The following is a 24752-nucleotide window of genomic DNA, read 5'->3' as shown; positions in this document are numbered from 1 at the left end:
TGGGGTGCCATGTTTTGGGGGCAAAAATGCCCAAGTGTTAAAGTGTTTATTGCCACTTATTATTGCAGTTTCCCTCACAGTAACCGTGAGTCGACAAGCAATTAATCGGGCTACGTATGATGTGGGCAGAACGGGTCCATGGTGTCACCGTTCTGGCCCGCTTGGCCCATTTGGTTCTGCTTTAGAGGAAGAAGGGGGGGGGTCGCTCTCTTTCTCCACCTCATTCGCCTCAATGATGATTGAAGTTTAAAAGCTTTCATCTGTCAGACGCACAAGCCACCCCTCCTCCTTTTTTTTTTTGGTGGTGGGGGAAGACAGATGCCAGGAGTGGAGAGACGAGATGAGGAGAAAAGAGTTTGTAAGTTCATCCTCCTTCCCCCCCAAAAGCCGGCCTGTCAGTAAGATGGCATGCGGGAGGAGACGCTTTCATTTTGGGCCGAGTAATCATAGCCCTACCGGCCTTCCCCTTCTGTCAATATCCATGTGGAAAAACACAGGGAGAAGCATGTGGGATCTCGTGCCAAGCTTCAAGCACAGTTCAGAAGACAATGATGCTAAGCAGCACAGCTTCCTATGGCTTAAATGCAGCTGGAAACCAGCCTATTGTTTTAACATCACCAACCAAGCGTTTAACCGTGGACTCCTACTTCAAAATGTAAAACTAACAGTTGTAATTGTCCCATTTAGTCTTGGCATTAAGAGTAACGTTGATCATTTGGGCCCATTAAGATGGGATCATCTCTGATGAGCCTCACCAGACATCTTTAATAGGCTTATTGTTATAATACGATGAGCCTGTTAGCTTGTTAGGCTGTCTGTCTTGGACAAAACTTGAAGTAATCCTACAAAACTGAAGCTTCGTTGGTTGGTGAGGGGAGGCCCGACGATTGTGTGAGTGGTGGTCATTTAAACCATGATTGTACACCGACAGCATGTCCGGTTTGTCAATTTCCACATATGCTGCATTTTGGCTTTGGTTTGGTTGTCCCTGTCGAGCCACCATACATGAAAAGAAAATGGTCCGTGACACTGAGGGCTCTTAGCGGATAGGATGTCATTGTCCCAGAGCAAATAAGAGATGTACCAACTTCACAATTCATATTCCAGTGCCTAGGATAATATATAGCTGCAGAAACCCATCACTCATCCAGTACCAGTTTTGTTTTCCTCCACAAACTAAAAACTGTATTCCACACTACATAGAACTCATTAGGATTGTTTTTGCTAAAAATGAGTCAACCAAGATATGTGGTGACACAAGTTTTACAGTGGGATTAACTGTTTCTGAGTGTGAACTGGTCATACTCATTTTGAAAGCAGCAAATCACGTCCGCGCTTCCGCAGTTGTGTGTCATCGGCGTATGAGTGAATAATGCTCCCGACCTATTATCACCTCCCGTTAATCAGAACGCTCTGCGCGGTGTGACACTCATTTCTCACACCCAGGCGAGCTACCATTCCCAGTCCAATCAGGGAAAACCGCATGTACTCCATTCCCACCAGAAGATAGAAACCCAAAGCTGGAGCGTCTCTGCACGCCCCCTCCACCCCTTCACCCCATCTCCCTTTCCTTGGCCTGCGGTCCCTTTTTTGCTGACAACCCTCTAATTATCTATTTAAAAGAGATACCGAAGGGAGCATCATCACTCCCTTCAAATAGTATCTGTCATTTTCTTGCTTATGGAACCCTGTTTCCTCCTCTTTCCTTATATCTTCTACAAACCTCCATCAGCACTGCCCCCCTTCCATCTTCAGATCAGGGTTTTTGCAGATGTGTGTTTGCGGTCTGGGAAACATCTGCTCCTACGGTAAACCACCTGTGCCGTTCGATAGCAATCAGCCCCGCTCTGTGATGTTTCGGCTTGGCATGCCCAGTGGAACGAAGAAAACACACAAACCTCATAATTACAGACCTGGGAAATGGGGAGAGAGCGAGACAGCTTGTCTTTCATCATAAACTAATGCAGCGTCGCCCGTCCTCTGATCTGTTCATAACTCTCCCTCTCGCCTGGTGTTCTTCCAAGTCCAGGGCTTTACAAACCCTTTATGAAACATTTATGACTGGTGATGTTGCATGACTTTCACAGCTTGTCGCCAGCATTGCATACCAAATGTACCAGTGCATAGACTTTTTTTTCTCTTGCTTTTTTGGAAATCAAAACCTATAATAATTCAGATGATACTTTCTTTTTTCCTTGTTCAAAATTAGAAAACTCTTTTCAAAATTCTTATATAACTAGACTATTGGTCCAGTGAATGGTTTCCAGCGATGCTCCACTGTGTTTTGGTGGCTCATTGGAGACAGGAACCATGACGATGCCAGATCATAAACCAACCGCAATTAACAGCAACCACTGTCTTACTGTAACACTCAGCCCACAATGCAATTAAGTTTCCCAGAACCACAGAAAGTGCACCGTCAAGATGATTGGGTGCTTGGCACAGACTTCTCCTACATCTGTTGGTCGTGTCCTTATAGTCTGGTTAAGGAATCTGTCACCAAGAACGATGAAGCACACCAGGTGCCTAGAAGTGACTAAATCTGTTGGTTCTCGGGACAGTGCTGCAATGCTAGTCCCAAGAATTCGTAGCTGGAAACAGCTAACAGGATCTGACATGGTGGGACACTGCAGGAAGCTGTTTCAATTGTACAACATTACAACATTAACATCTCGTGACAAAACAGTGTTCCTCTGGGAACCTTTTGGACCTGGCATTCATTCATTTAGATGTTGCTTAGACACTTAGTACCCACTTACATGTATCTGTGAGATGATCATGACCATGAGATGATCCATAGATGGAGAATGCAGGCATCGATCCCGCTACCTCTCACATGCTAAGCGAGCACTCCATTTGAGCTTATTCCCCTGTGATGTCATTGCAGCAAGATACGTCCATGATTTTTTTTTGCCACTTGGCATATGCTCTATATTTTTGGTTTTGGGAAAAGTGAGCCTGTTTAAAACTGGTGTCATTTTGCACATAACTGGTAACGCTTATGGTCAGGGGGGCAGGCCTTTCTATAGGTTTCAATTCTGAATGTATATAATTTGCTTCTATGGCTTTTGTAAGAATTTGCACCTTGAAAAAACTGATGACTTGAATTGTAACTCTCTCAGCTGGATTACATTTGTTACAAAGGAAAAAAAAGAAAAGAAAAGAAAGTCTGAAAAAATGACCACAACCGCAGTAGTTTGTCTGTCTACTGTTGAGCTATTGTAAAAAGCAATTCTGCATGAAAAAAAAGAAAGAAATTTCTGACAGTGCTGCCAGAAACACTTTTTTTTCTTTTTTCATCAGGAATATAAAGACTTTAGCTTAGTTCATTTCTGGCACCGTGGAATTTGCTGTCGCAGCCAACACTCATGGACCTTTACGGTGTTTGTAAGCCTCCAGTTAAGCCTGTTAATTTACAAGAGCGCCGTGGCTTTATGATGATTATGATGGTTTGTAATTAGAATGACTCTGACATATTTTCTCAAGGGAAAAAAAAACTAAAGAAAACTAACAAAAAAAAAACAACAAAAAAAACAGGCGCGTTCGAGGAGATGGCCCCCGCCCCTCCCGACCTGAAAACCTGTCAAACGCCCAGACTAAACACATGCCCGAGCTGTTGAAGACGCTGCTGTTAACGACAAAGAGGGTAGGATGGCGTCTGTCAGCGGTGCCGTCAATCACAACAGCTGTATTCTGGGACGAAAGGCAGAGGGCCCTCCTCCCTCCAACCTGGCTAAGCATTTTCTTGCACTGTCAACAACAAACGCAGCCGCAGGGTCTCAAGTTCTCTCTCGGCGAGACCCAAACATGACCCCGTTGCCTCAAACACACATTCGCGTATACACACACACACACATACACACACAGAAATGTGCAACTCATCCAGGAAACCCCCCCTTTTTTTTAGGTTCTGAGCTCCAGGGACATGTGAATACCTGGGAGTGAAAACATCCCGGGGTGGCATGTCTAGGTGTTTTTAGCGGCGTTGCGTGAATGTGTGTGTGTGTGCAGGGATTAATTATTTCATTTGGTAGAGCCTATCTTTCTTTGCGCGTGCCTAGTTTTGAGACAGGCCAGGTCCTTGGTTAAAGCCTGTTATTTAAGTTGTACAGTCAAAGGCGTGAGCACGCATATAACGCGTAATAACCGTGCCGTCATATTTTAGAACGCCTCGGGGCACAATGGAAGGAAGGGAAGGGAATTATGCAAATGGGAGAAGAGAATGGAGCTGGATGACAGACGGAGAAAGGGAGAAGGAAAGAAGTGAGTTTTTGGAGAAAGGGCGTGGGTGGTTTGTTTGCACGACAGGCTTTTTTTTTTTTTTTTTTCTTGGAGCTGCTTGCCTTCGGGCCTTGTTTGAGGGTGGTCCTTCTCTGCGCCACTTCATTTTTCCCTCGCCGTCCTTGGTGATCTGGAGAGCTCGCGTTTAGGTTTTTAATGACACACACACACACAGGTTGAGTTTTTTTTTTTTTTTTTTTTCTGACCACCCCGGTGGAGGTAAAGCATTGCACAGGTTGCACAAAGCTCTGTGAAGCAGTAAATGGAGCAGTAAATAGTCCTTGGCTGTTCTGGGTACAATATAAAAAAAATAAAAAAAACAGGGGAATGGTGAACTTGATCCTCGGTGTGTTTAGCGTCACAGTGAGGGATGTTGGTGCTTGTTCCCCTTTAACGTCGAGGCTGACATGTCGGTTGACATGATTAATGATGCTTCCATCTGAGCGTGAAGTTCAAAGATGCTCCCGGAGCTTTGTACGGGCGATTCTTCTGTAGAGAGTAGATTACATCAGACTTTTTTGTTTTAAAGAGTAATTCTGGTTTAATATAACCTGGATGTTATTTTTATTGTTCTGGTCATCATCCCTAGTGGTAATATGAACATTGTGTTCACTAAAGGATTTTGCTGAGAGCTGGGTGTGCTATGATTTTTACCCACTTTTGACAACTACACTCCTGTGGGCGTTAATGTGACGCCTCTCTTCAGGTTTCAGGCTTTTGAAGGACTGCAGCGCATTAAGGAACCTACTGATTCTCATACCTCCACTCAACAACCTAGTCACAAATTGACAAAGACAATCCTGCTTCAGGGTTCCTCATACAATGTCAACACCCTGGCGACCCACCAGGGTCTAATTTACTCCCCCATGGTCTCATAGCAAAAAAACTACATCTCAAACTTCCCTGTAGCTCCTGAAAACATCTCCTTCACGTAACATGTGAAGCTATTTGTGTTATTCACTAATAATAGGACTTTTTTAAGTGGAGATTTAAAGGTATTTAAAGAGAGCTGGTCAAAATCCAAAGGGAAACTTTATAAGAGCTAGCTAGCAAAGGTAGACTCAAAGTCAGATGTTTACGATAAATTTGACTTACACTTTACTCGTGCGTATAACGGCACCTTTCAGCAGAAATTTCTTAGATATTCATGTATATAAATTGCATAGGTGGCTGCTACTCGTTACTATATTCAGTATTCACGTAATTACGGCAATTTAAAGAATAATCTGATACAGATACCGATACAGATGCAGATATCTCTGATATTTCGTATAAATAGTTTGACGGCATAATTTGATAGCCCCAATTATTGCAAAATAAAAGCAGTGTAACTCCTGTACATATTTAGGTTTTGCGCATTTCTAGGGGTAATGGAAACAGCATTAACACCCTTTGTCCATTTTTCCGAATGCTTCTCAAGTATCTCAAGTCTCTCACATCACATCCGATATCTTTTATCTCACCCTCTGCTCTGTTGAACTTTATTTTTCCTTCTCACTGGACTCTACAGCCGCTCCCTCTCCCTTCCTCTCTCCTGCAGGGTAATCAGATTACGGGAGGAATGTGTGAAAGCGGCCATGGGTCCAGACTCAGAGCTGCTGTCCGGTCAGACCTCTCCAGCAGCTATGAAAATGAATTACGGTTGTATTGGCAACCGATACCAATATCTCTTTATATTTATTGTAGTAAAACCGTGGTACTCCAATGGAAACCCTTGGCATCGGCCTCAGCTCCCTCACCTGTTGCGGGTTAGTCGCATACCTGTGTGAGAGGCAGGGGGAGTTATGATCAGACCTGGTACTGGGATGTGTTTTGAAGTTGATGTAAGAAATCTGTTAGAGCATCGCAGATATATTACAAAAAAGTAGGAAGAACACATTGTCCCTGGCCTGTGGAGGGCTGGCTAGTTTTAGACTGCTGAGTATTTCGCATGTGGGTCATATTGCTTCACCTCAGTATGCCCGTGACCCAAACATTAACTGAGTGAACTTATTGGAGGTGGCTCGGCAGGAGGCGAGACCTTCATCTCCTGTGGGACGTTTGTGTGCCTGTCATGTGCCACAGATGAAACCGGGTTCTGTGAAGGCAGCACGTCTAGCATGCCGGCGTGACGGCTTGTTAGACATGGGGATGTCTTCCAGTCTAATTGTTTTTCCTGATTTTCTGGGCTCTTTAACACGTCATGTTACGTTTTATTCCTCCATTTCCGGTACTTGTAGAATCTGTGGCAAAAGTTCAAGGCTGCAGTGCATTAGATTTCATTGTCATTATCAGCGTTTCCCACAAGATTTTGCAAAATTTGCTTGTTTGTGTGGGAATGGGATGTTCAGTCCGTCATTAAATTATCGCAATGACGCTAATATTTGATTAAGCATCATTACGGTAATTTGATGATTTGGCGACAATTGCCAGAAGTATTGGTGGATTTAACTGTACTAGCTAGCTATTATGAAGTTAAGCTAGTTCACGTTATGTCTGGAGTCGTTTTCTCCGGGTTTTGACCAACTCTCTTAAAATAATGTTAAGTCTCTTCGGTCTGAAAAATCAACGGTATAAAACATCGGGTTTTATACAGTGACGGCAACAGTAACTTCTATGAGTTAACGCCACAAATAGCTTTGCATAGTACATGAGTCCCATAAGTTAAATTGAGTGCAGAGCAGGCGAGTGCAACAATCGGTACGTTTACGTGAAATCTTAATCTGACTTTAACCGGACAATTTAAGTGTATGTAAACACGTAGCGTAATAGGTCAACCATAAAGTGTGGCCGTGTTAACCCGCTGAAAAAACACACATCGCCACCTAGTGTGGAGGAGGAGGACATGTTCCCGTCAGTTATTCGATTTCCTCTGTGGCATGAAAACTGGGACAAGGGCCGCGTTCAGAAAGTCGAATTTTGAGCACAGCCCGATGAAGCTGTGCATGGAAACGAGCGATTAAGACGTGCAAATATACTTCTGAGTTGTTATGAGACCAGGCCAGACTAAACAGGAGCCGTGTGAGCTGCTGTAGTATTGACACTGTATGGGAAACCCTGCGTTACGGATTAATGCTCTGATTACTAAATAAATCTATTATATAAAGGTCTGCAGAGTAAAAATCTGAATCAGTGTTGGCCCTAGTCCGTTGTAGCTCCTTCAGATGTATTATGAACGACCAACCGTTTTTAAATTGACTGTGTTTCCTTATTTTGTCACCACCAATAACTCATATTGAATAATCTAAGTTTGAACGTAGATTGTGTCTGGAACTTCAAACCTTTTACGAATTTCTCGACCTCCCTTTGTGTCCACGTGATGCAGGGCGTATCTAGAGAAGAACGCCAAATCCTAAAAAGGCTGCATCTCCTGGGTGCGGAGAGGTTGAGTGAACCAAAACAAACTCAGCCATCATTAACTCCATTTAACCCCCTTTAATCTGCAGCTGCCTTCCCGCACAGTGTCGTCGCCTTCGATAAAAATCGCACGTTTACGAAAAGCTTGAGTTGCGCCAAAATGGGCTTGAACCCTCATTGTGAAAGAGAGCCGGGTGTCGTTATCGGAGTCCGCGTGCAGGGTCCGTGGCGGCTCCGAGTCACACTTCTGAACTCTATCTGATGCCCCCCTTATCTCAACCTCCCCTCGATAGGAACGTGTGAAGGTAGATAGTCCACCGCCAATCGTGCCTCAGCCGCTAAGTCTGTTCTACATTAGATCTTCCTGCCTTTGTTTTGTTCTACGTGGGAACCTGGAGCTGTGTTTTCCAGCTGCAGCTGTAATCCCTGCCCATCAGCTGCGTTGCCAGGTTTGTCCCCGTCTGAAGCGCCGCTGGGTCCGGTGATTGATTGACCGACTGGAGGGCTCTGTTTTCCATCTCTCTACCTGGCTGCCCACTTATCTCTTATATAACGGTGTTTTGCTCTTGTTCGGTGTCTGTTTAATGTACGGTTCCGGGGCCAAATAACACTTGTCAAAGCTGAGGGTTCCAACTAAAGCATACAACGCATTAGGACTGATTATTCGGCGACTAATGCTGTGGCCTATTTCTTTGAATAGTTTCTATTTTGCATAAACATGTGGCGGCTCAGAGCGGCTCGTGTTCTTGTTTTGTGTAGGAATAACTGCTTTGCTAAATTGTGTGTGCATCCAAATACCTGATATCTCTCATCTCTCCATGTCAACAACCTGTTATATCAAAAAATGCATGTTTCACCATAATCTTTTTACCTGTATTGATACTGTATTAACAAGCTATTTTTTTACCTTTCTTAAATATTGCTAAAGATTTTGAACCTGTGAACTTATCAAACCTTGAATAACCATCTCAACTTTACAGACTTTGAACTCATTACCCTCCTTTTCGGGGCACGAAAAAGCTGGATTAGCTGTTCCATTCGGGGTGATAAATGCATATTGCGCAGAGTGATCACAAACCAAGCAGCGGATGAAACAGATCCTGCGGTTTGCAGTCTGCTCGTGTTCTACTAAACATGGTGAAAGCTTTTCGCTAGAATAATGCTCTTCCTTCCCCAAACACAGTTGCGTTAGTGTTTCTGTTGGCTCGCGGCTCACATCCGCACAGTTAGAGTTAAACAAAGGCGAACTCTGGCCGGGGATCGCGCTGAAACAGAACATGTGTTTCTTTAATTCGTCATTTGTACAGACTTCAGTTGCAGCAGAGTGTGAATCTGTAGGATGTGAGTGTGAGGAATTCTTTTTTTTTTTTTTTTTTGACATCTAGGTTGCAATAACTTGAAGAAGTGCTCCAGTACCCTTCATAAAATGTATGCCTTGCAATAAGTGTTTGCAGCATTTAAAGGAAGGAAAATAACCTAACTGTGTTGTCTTTGTGTGTTTGTTCTGCAGCGATGGAGGAGCTGGTGTGTGAGCTTCGTCTGTTCCTGGACCTGCTGGACAGGGAGTACCTGAGCGCTGGGGTCCGAGAGAAGAAGACGCACCTCTCCAACATCCTGCACAGGGTCCTCTCAGACAAAGGTGAGGTTACAGACTGTATTAGACCCCCTTTGAAACACTTTCCCTTTCTTAAATCCTCACAAAACTGGATTTTCGTTCCACATCCAAATTAAAACTTTCTCAGAGTTTGCAGGTAGTGTACATAAAAAAGATTATCAATTGGTACAACTTGACACATGTCACACTGCGAAGCTCCTCTTGTTTATGTCCGCTCAATGTTGCCTTATGATAAAAGACAGTCACTTTATCCTCCGTCCCCCAGAGCCGTCATTCAAGTCAGAGATCCACAGTGGTCTGCCCGCCCCGCCTCAGATGCCCCTCCCAGAGATCCCTCACCCGTGGCTGGTAAGACCTTTATCCTGACCCTGAGACAAGAACCGCCTCCTATTACTTATCGTGCTGCATCCAAATCCATCTTCACCAAGTGCTTTGGTTTGGTTGTCTCACTGAACAGATTTCACATCACCAGATATCACAAACGAGGCCCACAGTCTTGGGCTAAGGACGAGAACCTTTTCTTATTGTCATGGCGGCACTGACTATTTCCTGTTCGAGCAATGCAAAGCAAGTCGCTTGCAGGTAACAGGAAAACGGATGAAGCAGGAAGCAATTCTTAAGACGGACTGTATCATGAGTTTAAAAGGTCATTCTTCACCACAAAAATAACCCAGCCTTGTGTCACTGTCTTAAATGTGAAGATGAACATATGAAGATATGGGTTTTTAGTCCATCCAACTCTGCATTTAACTCAGTTTAGAGCATTGATTTTCCAGTATTTAAGAAAAACAAATGTCCTGAAGTGATAAACTTGTCAACTTGACGCTGTAGCTGCAGTGACAGCGCAGCCTTACGCGCACCTCCCCAGAAATGTAACCACGAGAGCTGTGATTGGTCTGCTTGATAGCAGCATCTTTCCGCTTCAGTATTCCCATCTGCTTGTCCATCTCCACAATTTTTGAATTGATTGTTTTGGATCAATGACAAAGGAACAATGTCGAGGAAAGGTTAACTGAGGTTAGCACACAAGGCCGCCTACTTCAACATGTCAATAAACGATTTACTGAACAATAAATGTTCTCACACACAAAGGATGAGTAGAGTTGCCCTGAAGTTATCCACAATTGTGAAGACGACCTCATGTTGTGAAGACGACGCCAGCGTTGAAGAAATCGGCCTTGTAAACACAGCACAGTTCTCCACCCTTCAAGTTTACGCCGTGTTTGATGAGGTGTTTCATCAGGTTGCTCGTCTTCCCTGAAATAATCTTGCCGCATTTTATGGCGCCATAGGTGTGCAGTACAGCCGTGCATCTCAGAAGGCTGAACAGCCAAATCCACCACAGACACAGCACGAAAAAGCCTCTTTACCACCAAACAAACTACTGTTGTTGCGGTGGTGGACCAATCACACAGCACGATGAATTGAAGAACGCTAGTGGTGACTGACTGGAAGCAAAACCATAGAAGCGGTCATTTGTATTCTAGATCTGGGTACAGAAAGAACCTACTGCTATGATCATTTTACAGGTGCAGTTTTGATACAACTTCCCTACTGCCCTAGTTGTTGAAAGTGAAACAGGAAGTAGAAGCAGAAAGTAACCCGACTGGTAAAAAAGACACAGCGCCGCCTAGTGTTTGGGTGGTGTTTTTACAGAGCGAGCCAGACTGACGAGCGCACAGATAGAACCGGCTTGGTCCGGCATAGGCTACATATGTAGGTTATGCCTTCTATGTTATGTAGTACTATAAATGAGCCTTTAATCATAGTGGTGGACCAAGTCTCATAGTCAATAGAGGTAGAAGTCTCTCAGTTAAGAATTAGTCTTTGTTGATTTGACACTGCGACGTGCAAAACATAGAAGATGTGAAAGCAAAGGAGGCTGAAGGATTTTTCCAGTGCAAGTCACAACTGTGGTGGTCTGTGTTGCCACGTCGCGTAGTTACTGGCTGAGGTGTATGTCAGGCTGCGGTGTAGGGTATTGTTTATGGTATACCGCAAATGCATAAACCTCGCTTAATAAAGAAAACCACCATCGTCGATATGGATCCCCGGCCTTCCAATTAAGCATACGCAGTCCACACCTGAAGGCTATCTACAAGCATCAATGCCAGATTTTTACAATGCAGCAGGACATGGAAGCCATGTGAGCAGTGTTTTTACAGTCACTTGTAAAGCAGTAGGAAGGCCAGTCATGGCTTCAATATGTTCTCCTGTCTCACACAGCGCCTTGCATCACCATGACAGCACGGGAGGGAGGACCGTAACATATCTATTAGAGCAACTTTGCGTATGTGTGTAAGCGATATAGTGGGAGTTGATATGAGGAGCATGCATGTGTGAAGAATAACAGCGAGTGTGTGTGTCATTATTGTCGGAGCAGATGCCTCTGATGAAAAGCAGGTGGCTGCGATGACTCGCAAAGCCTTTTCACCATAACAATAAGCCGCAACACCTTGTTCTACATCTCAGACACACACACACACACACACTTAGGCACAACTCCTTACAGCGCAGTTTGTAATTAGATCCAGTCTACAGCCTCAGCCTCCTCTGGTGACCTGAGTGTGTGTCTGGAAATCACAGCCGAGGACTTCTCGGAAACACTAGACAAGAGAGGCGGAGTGATGTCCTCTGTGTCTATGTTTTTTCGTCTCTGTTCCTGTCTTTGTAGCACCATAAAACAGTTTGCTCTTTGCACGTTTGCATAACCACAAAAAAAAAGAAACATGGTTACCAATAACATGGACGTCCATGGCAGACCCTCTGCACCCAACAGACGGACAGCACAAAAGTTTTTTTTTTTTAATGCCTCCTATTACAATTCATTCTCCCCAGCTCTCGTTAATAACAATGATAAATTTTAATCCTTGAGAAATTCAAAGCAGATGTTCATATTTCATACTGCAAAAATGATAACAATAATAATGCCACGATCTCTATTGAACATGATGCATCAGCAGAAAGGAAAATAGCAAAGAGGGGAATTTTAAGCCCACTGGAACCAAGCACTCCAACTGTGAGACATATAAAGGTGGATATTGAGCCCAAACATATATATGTGTGTGTGTGTGTGTATATATATACACACAAGTAACATATGTGTAGGGTTTGCAGCAGAGTGAGAGCAGTAAAGTATAATTCTCATAAATATACTTGGATGGAATACCCAGCTACTGTCTTTTATTTTCTTCCAGCTCTCCGTCTCTCTGTTGCCGTCTCTCTGCTCTGAAATGATAATCCATCACATTCCCACACTGACCTCTGGATAAGCTGTCCAGACTAAGGAAGAAAAAAAAAATACTCCTCCTCTCTGCTCTCCGTCCCTTCGTATGAATTTCAGCCTTTAGTAGTAAACAGGGTTCTGGAGTTAAAGAAACAAAGACTCAGTGTAAATGAAACCCTCACACCGTGTCTAGTTAAGTGTCAAATGTAATTATTTTGCACAATAAAATGTTTTATAACACTTCAGTTTTGACTTACCGTCGGCGAATAAGTGCAATAAATAGACAGGAGAGATGTGGTGAAGTCCTGGAGGAGGAAGAGACGGCCTTGGCCACGGTCTGTCTGTGACCTGTCAAGCCTCAGCGCCGAGCCAAACCAACGCTCTCTGAGAGCCCGAGAGCCTGTGGCTTTAGAGGCTGCGTCGGTGCTCCGTTAACCCCGAAAGCCCGTGGCGGCCATTTTGATTGCTCGTTGTTATATAAGGAACAATTAGTTTGGAGTAGCTCGGTTGATTTACGCCGCAGTCGTAAAATGTTTAAGTCAAAGGACTGGTGTTCTCGTGCTAATAATACATTTACTCAGACATGGAAACGAAGGGAATGGAAAGAATCCTGTCATTTAGAACAAATGTTCTGTTCAGGCATTAAACATGGAAGAGGAAATCGCATTACACGGACCTCCTCGAAGCTCTGCAGTTTGTCATGCAGGTTGCTGTCCCGTGTGCAGTGCTAGAAAAAAATATTAAAATGCCAAAAATAGATGTGTGTGAAGACAGAGGTTGAACTTTACAGTTTTTATACTCAGCTTTAGCTAAGACCCTTAACCTCCTGAGACTCTGCGTCCTCATATGGGGACATTAAGTTTTAGGTTTTACTGAAGCTTATTCCACTTCATTTAAACCCGTTGTCCTCGTTAGTGGAACACTCTAGCCTGCCATCTAGGGGTAGCAAAGGGTCAATACACCAGTGACGTGCAAATTTAACAAATTTTATCAATAACAAAATCGTTAATAATTAGCAGGTATGTTGGGACTTCATTGTTGGCAATTCTGGTTTTGCTTATATTTTGTCACACGTTGTTGACCTCATTATAATATAAATAATGAAATGATCTCAGTGTCCACGTATGAGGACATTGTTTTTTCAAAAACTACTACTACCTGTTGAAAGACGAGCTTAGTTAGCTTAGCTTAGAAATTAAAAGTGCACAGCAAACAAAAGCTCAGGTCTTAGGAGGTTATGGTTCATTTGTAGTACTACAGGACTAGATGCCGTAACCTACGAACATAACCTATGTCAGGCTGAGCTATTTATTTGTGTGCTCGTCAGTCTGGCTCGCCCTGTAAAAACGCCACCCAAATGCTAGTTGGGGCTGCGTCTTCTTTGCCAGTTGGGTTAATTTTTGTTTCTACTTCCTGCTACAACAGTAGCGAAGATGAACATACAAATGTTTGCATCTCTGAACATGCTCCATCTCCCCTCTTGATTCAAAGCAAGTGGACACAGTCTCTTGGTTGTGACGGATTGTCCATGACGGAGAGCAGTTTGTCCAGTAGCCTTTGGGATCAGTTTGTTACTCCAACTGATGTTCTTTGTACTGGTACTGCTCCCCCAACAAACCAAAGGAAAGTACAGGGCGGTTACAGCAACTACTGTGAAGGAGCAGGGAAATCAATCCCTTGGCGGTTTTATGCTAACGCCGCTCATTTAAAAACAGAAACCTTCAGCTCCAGAGTGTTGCCTCATGATAGTCAGCTGAGGTGAAGACAGAGTAGCGTACTGACACAGTCTAACCGCTGGCCTCGCATGACAGTCACATGTGTGACACTCGCTAGCCTCTGCATTAGCAAAACATAGCTGACTTGTGTGAGCTGCTAAGTTTGTTTTTGACTCTCGTATACACAACAAGCCTGCACACAGACTAATGTCATTACAGATCAGGAGACCCAGCAGGATGTGCACTAACCAAATAGACATCCAGTGGATCCTTTGAACCACCCTGCTGCCTTCCTCTTATTGTTGGTCTGAGCCACTGAAAGAACTAAAACTAAATAAAAAGGCCTCACAAACAAAGCTTTGACTTAAACCAAACCACAGGATTAAAAGTAATATATTAGCGACCCTAATTATTTTCATTGGTGCAATAGATTATATCCAAAAAAATCTTCTCATGCTTTTGGTTTTGGTCACACAGTTAATTTTGTCAAAACTTTATTATATTTTAGCGTTTTGCATGATGAAGTGGTAGAATTACATTGGTCTAGCAATTGGTAATGCAACTTTTGACAGAGTTTTCTCAAATGATTCCTCACATGTTCACTTATAAATGACAATTTAATTAATCAAAATGCTGTAGTTGATCAACTAAGTGATCGTTTCACTTCTTCATGAGCCTAAACCTGTAACCCTAAGCCTTTAAAACTAAACCTGTAACCCTAACCCTCTGAAACTAACCCTCTAACCGTAATCCTTTAAAACTAACCCTATAACCCTAACCCTCTAACCCTAACCCTTTAAAACTAATCCCCTAACCCCAACCAGACCTCATGAACTAATGATTTTAAATAAGGACAGTAATGTTCATCTTCCACAGACAATCAACTTATGCAAAGTGTCCTTCCTGGTGTTGCCATACGCAGAGGGCCACATGACAAGGTCCTTGTGCCTGTATCCACAAGAGAATAAATCAGTGAAACCATTGGGTTTCGCTCAGACACTCACAAAGAAACAGAATCTTTTCATGTCAGCTTGATCCTCTCTCCACACCACTTGCCTCGTAAATCTCCTCAGTCATCTAAGGAAGAGGATCACTGCAGCATTTTACAATGTGCTACGGAACTCACTCGACCGCACAAGCATATGCATGAAAGCGCACGCACGCACGCATGCACGCATGCAAAACCAGTTCTGGCTCTAATTAGATCATATTGACCACTAAGTGTGACACAAGCCCAGTGAAGCTCAGTCTCTTTTCGTTCTGTCTCTTTTCATATCCCAGATTTATGCTACGCTAATATTGCTCTTTTATCTTGGGCATGAAATGCATTCCTGTCGTCTGCAGAGCTTACTCCCTAGCCAGCCGTCAGCCAGTTTGAACTAAGAAAGAACAAAATGTAAATTATGTGTGTTTCCATTAAGATGCATTGAAGGAAACAAATCGGGTTCCAGATGGAGACTGGAGCTCTGTCTGTCGTAGAAAATAGCACATTTTAGCAAGAGTAAATAAGATTTTTAAATACACCTGCCTGGACTCATTATCTATCCTGTAGGAGTTGTGCCTTGAAGGTATAGTAGTCGTCAACTATCTGTAGAGTCCTGCACATAAGACCATCAGGACCCAATAAACCCGTATTTGAATTCCTAAAATCTCTTTTTTGAGATACTTAACAGTACTTCTATTACTATCTGTGTGCAACGTCGTAACTTAGCTCAGTTGTTCCCAGTTAGAATAGATAAGACCGCTCTTCTAAATTCTGCAATTCCAGAGAAATCTTTGAAGTGTTTTGTGCAACCAATTCCTCTCAGTATAATCTAAACAAGGGTATCGTGCCATTTCTGAGGCTACCATTTCAGCCTCTGCTAATTGCTAATTGCTACAGTGCTAACGCTCGCTGCCGCCGCCTGTCAGTCACTGTTCCAGTCACATCATCAGTTGCGTCCTATGGGCTGAACGAGCCTCAGCGGCAGTGCTGCTCTGTGCAGAATGTGGACCAGTCCTCTTGGTTGTTGAAACACAAATGATTTCCATCTGTGTTGATGTTGGAGAGCAGTGCCACCCCCCCTCCCCTTCCCTCCCCTCCTTCACCTCCTCCCCCACCCCTACCCATTCCTCCCCTCCTTCCCCGTCTTGCCAGAAACAGACCCACCCTCGCTCCGAGAGTTACCCGTTTCACGAATGCACTGAGGCGCGTTGTTGCATTATGTATCCATCTAAAATTCACAGCATGCATCGTGTGCTGTTTGTTTTGTTTCTTTTTCTTTTTTCCACTTTCAGGAGCGCCAAAGCTTACACAAGTGAGCTCATGTGATGGCACACAGTACACGCTAAAGTGCATTATCCATGGCAGTCTGGGTCTCATTTGGAATTAATTTCCTCCTCTTCTCATTCTGAATCAGACGTCCCCCCTTCCCACCACACTTTAGAAGATAAATATGCATCCTAGCCCAAACTGTTTTCCAAACGTGGCCAAGACTGTACCCAGACTGCTTACATGCACTGTTGGGTACAGCTCGGTGTCATTGCATGTCAAATGTCGATCTTTGATCGTTTCACCCCACAGTCTTCTTATCTCATTACTTCCAAGAAATTGCAGCAGCATTGTATTTGGACTCAATGTAACCCCGAGCTATTTTGCCAAACCAAATGTTTTCAAGCCTGAAGGGGAAACACACTGCACCGAGTTAATGTGTCACTGTGCTGCGTCAAGCTACGTACGTGCAGCAAGAGCTGGCTCGACATCACAGGTTTTTATTTGAACTAGCCCCGCTTTTGTGTGTGTTTAGAAAATGAGTTGCCTTCAGGACTTTGTCAAACGGTTTGTTTTGGTCACCGTTTGGGGGCTGATGAATCTGTTTTCATATCGGACTTCATTCCGCACAGGGGTTCCCCTACTCTGTGGCTTGGTCAACCGCAGCAACGCATTCAGTGACATCAGCACTGTTGTGTCATTGACTCGAGGCAGGGAATGTGCTTGTTTGAGAGACGCTATCGAAATGTCACTGGGGTAACCAAACAAGTGGCAGACTGGAAATTGATTAGGTCTTAGCTACAGTCAACAGTGGGACTTTACTAAGTGACACATGCCCGCAGCATGGTTAAACTTTAGGGCTAGCGCTGTTTCAGCCTATTTACACTAACACGTCTTTGGAAAAAAAAAAAAAAAAAAATCCCCACTGAGAAACTGGAGCACGAATGGAAAACCTATTTCACAACTTTTTTCCCCCCACTCTACTGCATTTGAAGGCTTTTTACAGCGCCAAGTTTTTTCCCTGACACATGATGTGATCGAAGAGACTTAATAAAGCACTGAGGGAAACCGAAGCTATTCCTGCAGTCTAGAGAACTAGTACAAGTTGAAGCTCTGCACCCATCAGTTATAATATTACAGCCACTGACAGGAGAATCAAATAACATTGACCATCTTGTGATTCAGTGTTGTTGGGAAACTTTTGGACCTGGCATTTATTCATGTGGGTATTGCTTTGACATGTACCACCCACCTAGACAAGACCAGGCACCCCCTCCTCATAGCAATGACACAGCACAAGGTGTTGACTTGGCCTCCAAATTCACTAGATCTCGAACTGATCAGGATTAATTGTAAATGGCCATTTAGTCTGTCTTTAGTCACTCCAACATAGTCACTAAATAAACCATTCTGAACAGAACCACAACCCTAGAAGGCAAAGAATATTTCTAAGTCTGGGTGAATAATAAGAGAAACTACAGGACCACAACCCGAAGCCATTGGCCACAAGCTCCTACTGGCTAACACCAGTTCTAGCTGACCCACATTTGCACCTCATTGTGAGGTGAGAGAAATGCAGGAAACACCCAGCCTAATCTCGCTCCCCAGCTATTTTTTCAGGCCAGGCCGGCGAGCTGGCACATCCACCAGTAACGGCACTCTGGTGAATGCACCTGTCCCGCAAAAAAAACAAAAAACACCCGCCCCGAGGCAGGAAAGAAAGAGAGCCATGGACAGGAAGCGGAGAATGGAGTTCTCGCAAATGGGAGCTGTGAGAAAGGTTTTGTTTTGTCAGAGGTAACACTAGCATGGGTGGTTCATGTATAAACAGAGAGGTGGAACAGTTAGATGTGTATCGCAGAGGTTGGCAGGTCCTGAGTGTGAATGAGGCCTTGAGTTCTGCAGAGAGGTACTTTTTGGAAAAGACTGTGAGCACAGTTTGAGGGAATGTGTGCACGTTTTAAAATACATATACAAGTGCATTTTAAATGGTGTGAGTTTGCCAATGAGTTGATGTACGTATTCAGTTCCTCTTACACACAGTGAGGACTTACAATTAGATGCTCTGTCTGGGCAAATGTCACATATAAAAAGGATGAAAATAAATAAGTAGAATGCATTCGTTTACAACAATGATACACTACAGGCTCTAAAATGCCAACCATTGCTTCAACAAGCTTGCGGTCTCAAGGTTATCCTGGGACAAAGGCAGGACATGCTGGGTCAATCGGAGGCTGATGGGTAACTTACCCAAATGCGTGTGCTTTCATCTTCCTCCTTTGCAGTCTGGCATCAATTTATAACTCATTGCCTTGCATTGACCTCACACTTAAGCTTCAAAGAATGTATGGGGGAAGGGCGGGGGTGCGTGCGTGTCCACATCTGTCCATCCTGTGCTGTTGAGTGTTATTGCAGGTTTCAAAGCGACAAAAGGTTCAATGAGGATTAGAGTTTGGCATCCTGCTTGAAAAATCTTTCTAAGTTTTAGGAGGTTTTCTGAAAACTTAAGTCAGTCTTGGGTTCATCGGACACGAGACAAGACTGAAAACACGTGTGCTTGAACAAACAGCAAATGGAAGTGAGCGAAGCAGGTTGGACCTTTTGCAAAAATCTGATCAAGGAAAGTGAAGAAGTAACTCCCCTGACCTCCTCTCAAGGAACTACCACCCAGGTGACCTTGGGCAATTCACTTAACCTACAGTTATAGAAGAAGAGAGGCGACCGGATACCAGCAACAGAAAGCTGTGGTTGCAATGTGCAGCTAACGTGAACAGATGTGACTTTGTGTAACCATGGGGCAGGGTGGTACTAGATGGTCAGCCTTGGCTTTGGCGAAACCATTCTCTGGATAAATAAAGCTTTAAGCAAATCCTACAAAAACCTTCCATCGCTGGTCCTTGACCTTGGGGGAATTGAAGGTTTTCATTGGGTTTTCATTAACGCCTGCATGTTATTGAGATGGAAGCGGATTTATTTTCTTGGTTTCTGGAAAATCTTCTTAAAATATCTGAACCGAGAAGTGCATTTAATGACCACTGCCTATAATATTAGTTAATTAGTCTCGTGCAGTAGGAAAGTCTATAGAGATTTGCACCAGCTGGAAATATATACCGAGTGTAATTTTCCGAGAATCATGGGAAATGCAGTTCTCCTGTTCCAATTCCTTTTTCTATGGGAGTGGCTTTCCTGTGTCCACTCAGTTTATCCATTCCTGTGTCCCACTGGAAACGTGGAAGAAACATTTATTCAGTCCGGTCCTCCCACTCGGGGCAAAAATGGACACTTGGCATAAATGTTTAGATGTGAGTTCAGGCCATTGCCGAAGCAGCAGACAAAACCTCCCACTCAGAGTATCCAAACCAAGGTCAGGACTCCTTTACCGCTGCCTAATTACACATTATGACTGTGGAATTCTGGCATTTCTGATGTGCATCCATGGGCATGACCTTTACATGCTGCTGTACTTATGGCGGTAGCAGTGTTTCCTCTAGAAATGTATTCTTGTCAGGGAGGAACACTATTTGGACCGTGAACGGCACATGAAAACTCTCATTGCGCTCATAATATATTTGCTTTAAGCCATTCCTTACAGTATGGGCAATGTCGGACATTGGTGTAGAAATACTGGGAACACGGAGATGGACAATTTCTCACTTTGACCACACGATTGCAAGTTTAATTCAGCACCAAAATATGTCACCATAATTCTTTACTTTCACTAAACAGACTTGACAAGCATAATCACTGTGGCAACACGAGACGACATAAGAGATGTATTGCAGAAAGCGTTTCGCAAAATAAATCAGGAACAACACACACTTTTCATTCAATTTGCGTCCAGATCTCTTGGTGCTAAACTGTCAATTGCCGTCTATATGAAAATGGATCCGTCTTCTTTTAACTGAACTCTTGTCAGTTTCTGTTTATTCAGCGTAATTGAGCGGCAGATCAGTTGTGCGATCGGTCCAAGCTGTTGTGATGGGGAGTGAAAACGAAGAAAACCTTGGTGTTTATGTGCGTGTCTGTATACAAGTGTGTGAAGTCGGCATTTGCAGCAAACACACTCTCGTCAACCCCGGTACTTTGAGTCACCACATAGCAGAGCAATGGGGTCACATTCTCTAGAGTCTAATGTAATGTATTCTGCTCCACTCGGGGAAAAATGCTTACCCAAACAAGTGGCTTCTGCACGATTATTAATGGCATTACCACTGCCTCAAGGCCCTCTGAGGGAAGTCATTGTGATGCGAGATTTGCAGCGGCAGGCTTCGTATCAACAATCTGTCCGCACTAACGCAAACAAGTCCAGTTTCACGTCCACATCCCAGACTTGATATTGTGGCTTATTGTTTGACCGTCCAGTCTGAGTGGTTTCATTCTTTTCGCTTCTCCCTCTCTCTTACTTTCCTCCTGTCTTCCTCTCTAGGGGATTTTCTTTTTCTTTTCTTTTTTTTTAAGAACCGGGGTAGGGAGGAGATTGCCGGCGGCGCTGGGGTTTAGCAGGGCACCTTATCCCTGCCAAGAAATGAGTTCACCAAACCACTATTTCCCCCAAAGGAGATGCGATAAGGTTTCTGCTTGAGACCTGGCCTGCCACTTGACTTGGAAATGAAGAGAAAGAGACAGGAAAAGTCTCAGTGAAATGAAGATTAATACAGGGAGGGTTGCATTGTCAAAGAAGAAGAAATGCAACTTTGAACTGTGCATGGTGAAACAGCCTTCCCTGCTTCATTGCACTCTTAAAAGTTTATTGCTTAATTCCAGATAGGGGTATGAGAGTTGCTTCACTTTCTTCTCCCTCATTTCTCAGTTTAGTATTTTAAAGGCTTGACACCAATGCTATGAAGTTGGCTTGATTAAGTACTGATATTAAGGAACTGGCATTTCCTTTAGGTCTTACTTAGTTAATAGCAAAAGTAGGATGTTTTGCAATGGGTGATGGGTCAGGGTCTCTTAGCAGTCCTCAATTGTGTCCAATTAACTTTGTGAGGTCGGACCAGTGCTGATCTTGTTTCGTTTTTGGTTTGAAGTTGTGTGCTAAACCAGTTAGCCAATGGTGCAATGGGCCCGGCTAGCTCACTTGGTAGAGCATGAGACTCTTAATCGTGGTCGTGGGTTTGAGCATCACGTTGGGCGTACCTTTAAGTATTTCCTTTCCAAATAATTAATAAAGGATCAACAGTCAATCAATTGTTATTCCAAATTGTGAATTAGTACCTCAAGTCAGACATGGTTATTTAAAAATGGTTGGCTCACAAATATATACCATTGACCAGTTAAAACCAAAGTTAAGAACATGATATGTCTCTCAACCATAACCCTAACTTTAAGAATAACGTGATAAATTCTGGGGGGAAAAGAGAATTAAACTGCAGTATTTTATACATTTCTTTTAGGCCTATACAGTGTAGAATCAATAAGAACCCACAGGTCATTATGAAATAAACGAGCGTAAGCCTGGTGGCTTTATTCTCAGCATTTTTATTCCCCAGTAGTCCTGTTCAAAGCAAATTCAATAGTTGTCTTTCATTAGAGAAATGCCACAATTATGGCTGAATGACCGTAACGTTGGACGGTCCGCTGTCATGTTGCAATGACACATAATTTCTGTACTTTGAAGACGCCAGCCAAACCCCCTTTTTACGAATGTTCCACGTGGCTACAGCAATAGGTGCTGACATCACGCCGCAGCGCTGACGCCTGACTGGGTCGCCTGTAACCGATGGACCATGGCAGTTTCATAACAGTCATGGTGCCCCCCCACCCACCACCCCCTTTTTTTTTATAACCGGAAAATCGGCACTGCCACCGGTAAATGAAATAGGGAGAGATCAAAGGGGTTTTCCACAAGAGGAAAAAGTCCTCACAGCTTGGCATGGTCTTGGTGAAAAGGGCTGAGAGTGTGGCCTTATAAGGTCTTTACAGCCTGACAACATTTTATGCACTTTGAGGTTGCCGAGTACACTGTTGTAGCCTTTGTAGGATACTTATTAGGATGTTGCTACAGAAGGAAGGCTCTTTGATACTCTCCACTGGGCTTTACATAGTATTTCTGCAAGAAAGTGATGCAGACAATGCTGGCTACAGCTACTCTCTATAGATTATAAGGGTTTGTGACAAGTGAACTTTTCTTTTAACAGTTAAATTATTGTGTTCAAATGCAAGAAAAAGTACATCTTGAGTTTCGTATTGCTCCGTGAGTAGTGCTATTGAGCCCCTACTGAAAACTGTTTGCTTTTACTCATCACAATTCACTCGGTATCTTTGACGTGTAGGGAATGTGTTTTGTTTTTGAACATTTTACCCATTTTATTGCCAACTTTAGACCAGGACAATAGTGTGTAATCTCTGGCACTTGCATCTGTGTTTCCCTCCAAGACTTCGTGAAGCCTTGGCTTCTTTTGGGATTCTACTGTCTAAATATCTGTACATGAAATAAGACATGTTGGGTTATAAATCAGTCCATCTTTAAATTACTGTAACAACACAGGATATTGGCTTTAGCAACACACAGCAGCAGTCTCTGCAGCATGTTACATTTGTCCATCATTAAATCGCTATCATGGCGCTAATATTGGTACTTGCATCATTACGGTAATTTAAAGATTTGGCTACAGCGTCCTGTGCATGAGTGCTAAACATAATGCTGCAGAGACGTGGCTTTCTATGGACAAATGAAGTGTTAGCGAATTTAACTGTAGTAGCTAGCTATTATGAAGTAAAGCTAGTTCACATTACGTCTGGAGTCGTCTCCTCTAGGTTTATGACCAACTCTCTTTAAATAACTGTAAATCTCCATGGTCTAAAAAACCAAGAGCACAAACATTGGGTTTTAAAAACTTGGGTTAACGTCTATTTTTTATTAGTGCACAGCACAAATCACATGCTGCGTGAATGTATTCGAGCTGTTTTCTCCGTCAGGTTAAATTCAGTCCGTTATGAGATCATGGCAAAGTAAATATGACCCTGGCGGGCCGCCATAATATTAGCATTGTATGGGAAATCCTGTTGCATTAGACAAACAAACGCCGGCCAAAATACTATGATACAGGTAACGTTTAAAGCTCTGCGTAACCCCACAGTCAGCGTTTTTCTAGAGGAGGTAGTGAAAAGCTTTATATACAGTGGCATGCGCCAACCAGCGACACGTTTGTTTGTACGTGCTGCCACATTATCAGATTTGATGTTTAGAGCCAAAGCTCTTGTTATTTTTAAGAAACGTCAGAAAGTGGGATGCAGCTCCAGCCAAGGCGGATCACGTCAGCCCGTGTGATTGATCGCTCGCTCCAACAACTGGATCGGCAAGAACCGCGTGGTGCCAGAGAGACCACGTCCAAATGAACCTCACTCCTTCCCCCCTCCATCCTCTCTGTCATGAGCTCAGCAGTGTAATACCGTCACATCTTAAATCCTTTCAAAACTGGGTTAATTGTCATCATCGCACACTACCCACCACTTCTTGCTCATATCTTTATCATTCTGCCCTTTTCGATATTTTGCACTTGAGTGTGAAATGTCTCAGTGTTTTAGCCTTTGACACATCAAAGGGTAATTATAAATGTCTTCTTTTATATTGCCCCATGCTCTGCCCAAAAGAATGAACCCCCTCTCCCGTGACACAGAAGCCAAACACTGCCGCTAATTGCTTCCTGTCCTCCCATTCAGACATTGATTAAAGGCGGATGTGCAGATAAATCATTATTGATCCTTTTCGCCACCTTACTTTTTGTTTTGCTTTTTGTTGCCAAGGAGAATGTTTTTGTGTCACTTAAACACAGATGTTGGCAATATGAGCCGGTGACGCATGTGGGAAAAGTGTCGGAAGTGCAGTTTCAGTGTTGAAAATTGTGGAAAGGCCTTTCTCTAATCAGTAAAAACTTGTTGTTCTCTCGGCAGCCTCCAAACAGCGGCCCTCCTCCGTTGCCCAGCTCCTCTCTTCCGGAAGGTTACTACGAAGAAGCGGTTCCTTTAAGTCCTGGGAAAGCTCCTGAATACATAACTTCCAGTGAGTGAATGGCTGATGTATGCAATATAATGCATCTTTACATGAACAAAAATAATAATAAAAAGCTGTCTCTTTGTCTCCTTTCAGACTATGACTCGGACGCCATGAGCAGCTCCTACGAGTCGTACGATGAGGAAGAGGAGGACGGGAAGGGCCAGAAGATGCGTCATCAGTGGCCGTCTGAAGAGGCGTCCATGGATCTGGTGAAGGACGCCCGCATTTGCGCTTTCCTGCTGCGCAAGAAACGCTTCGGCCAGTGGACCAAACTCCTCTGCGTCATCAAAGACAACAAACTGCTGGTGAGAAGAACTGTAAATGCCTCC

At 43.6% G+C, this 24752-nt stretch overlaps 1 protein-coding gene across 9 annotated transcripts in view; it reads left to right on the top strand.

Moving 5' to 3' along the window:
* Positions 1-24752, top strand: part of afap1 (actin filament associated protein 1) — an 89142-nt gene that overhangs the window by 40834 nt on the left and 23556 nt on the right. For all 9 annotated transcript variants that reach the window (XM_047593917.1, XM_047593944.1, XM_047593908.1 and 6 more), the window contains exons 2-5: positions 9128-9256; positions 9498-9580; positions 24321-24429; positions 24517-24728. In XM_047593917.1, coding sequence (XP_047449873.1) covers positions 9128-9256; positions 9498-9580; positions 24321-24429; positions 24517-24728 — 533 coding nt within the window. The remainder of the gene's footprint in view (positions 1-9127; positions 9257-9497; positions 9581-24320; positions 24430-24516; positions 24729-24752) is intronic.

This window comes from Mugil cephalus, chromosome 1, assembly GCF_022458985.1.
Source record: "Mugil cephalus isolate CIBA_MC_2020 chromosome 1, CIBA_Mcephalus_1.1, whole genome shotgun sequence".
Taxonomy (NCBI): Eukaryota; Metazoa; Chordata; class Actinopteri; order Mugiliformes; family Mugilidae; genus Mugil; species Mugil cephalus.
This window is presented reverse-complemented; position numbering and strand designations above follow the sequence as displayed.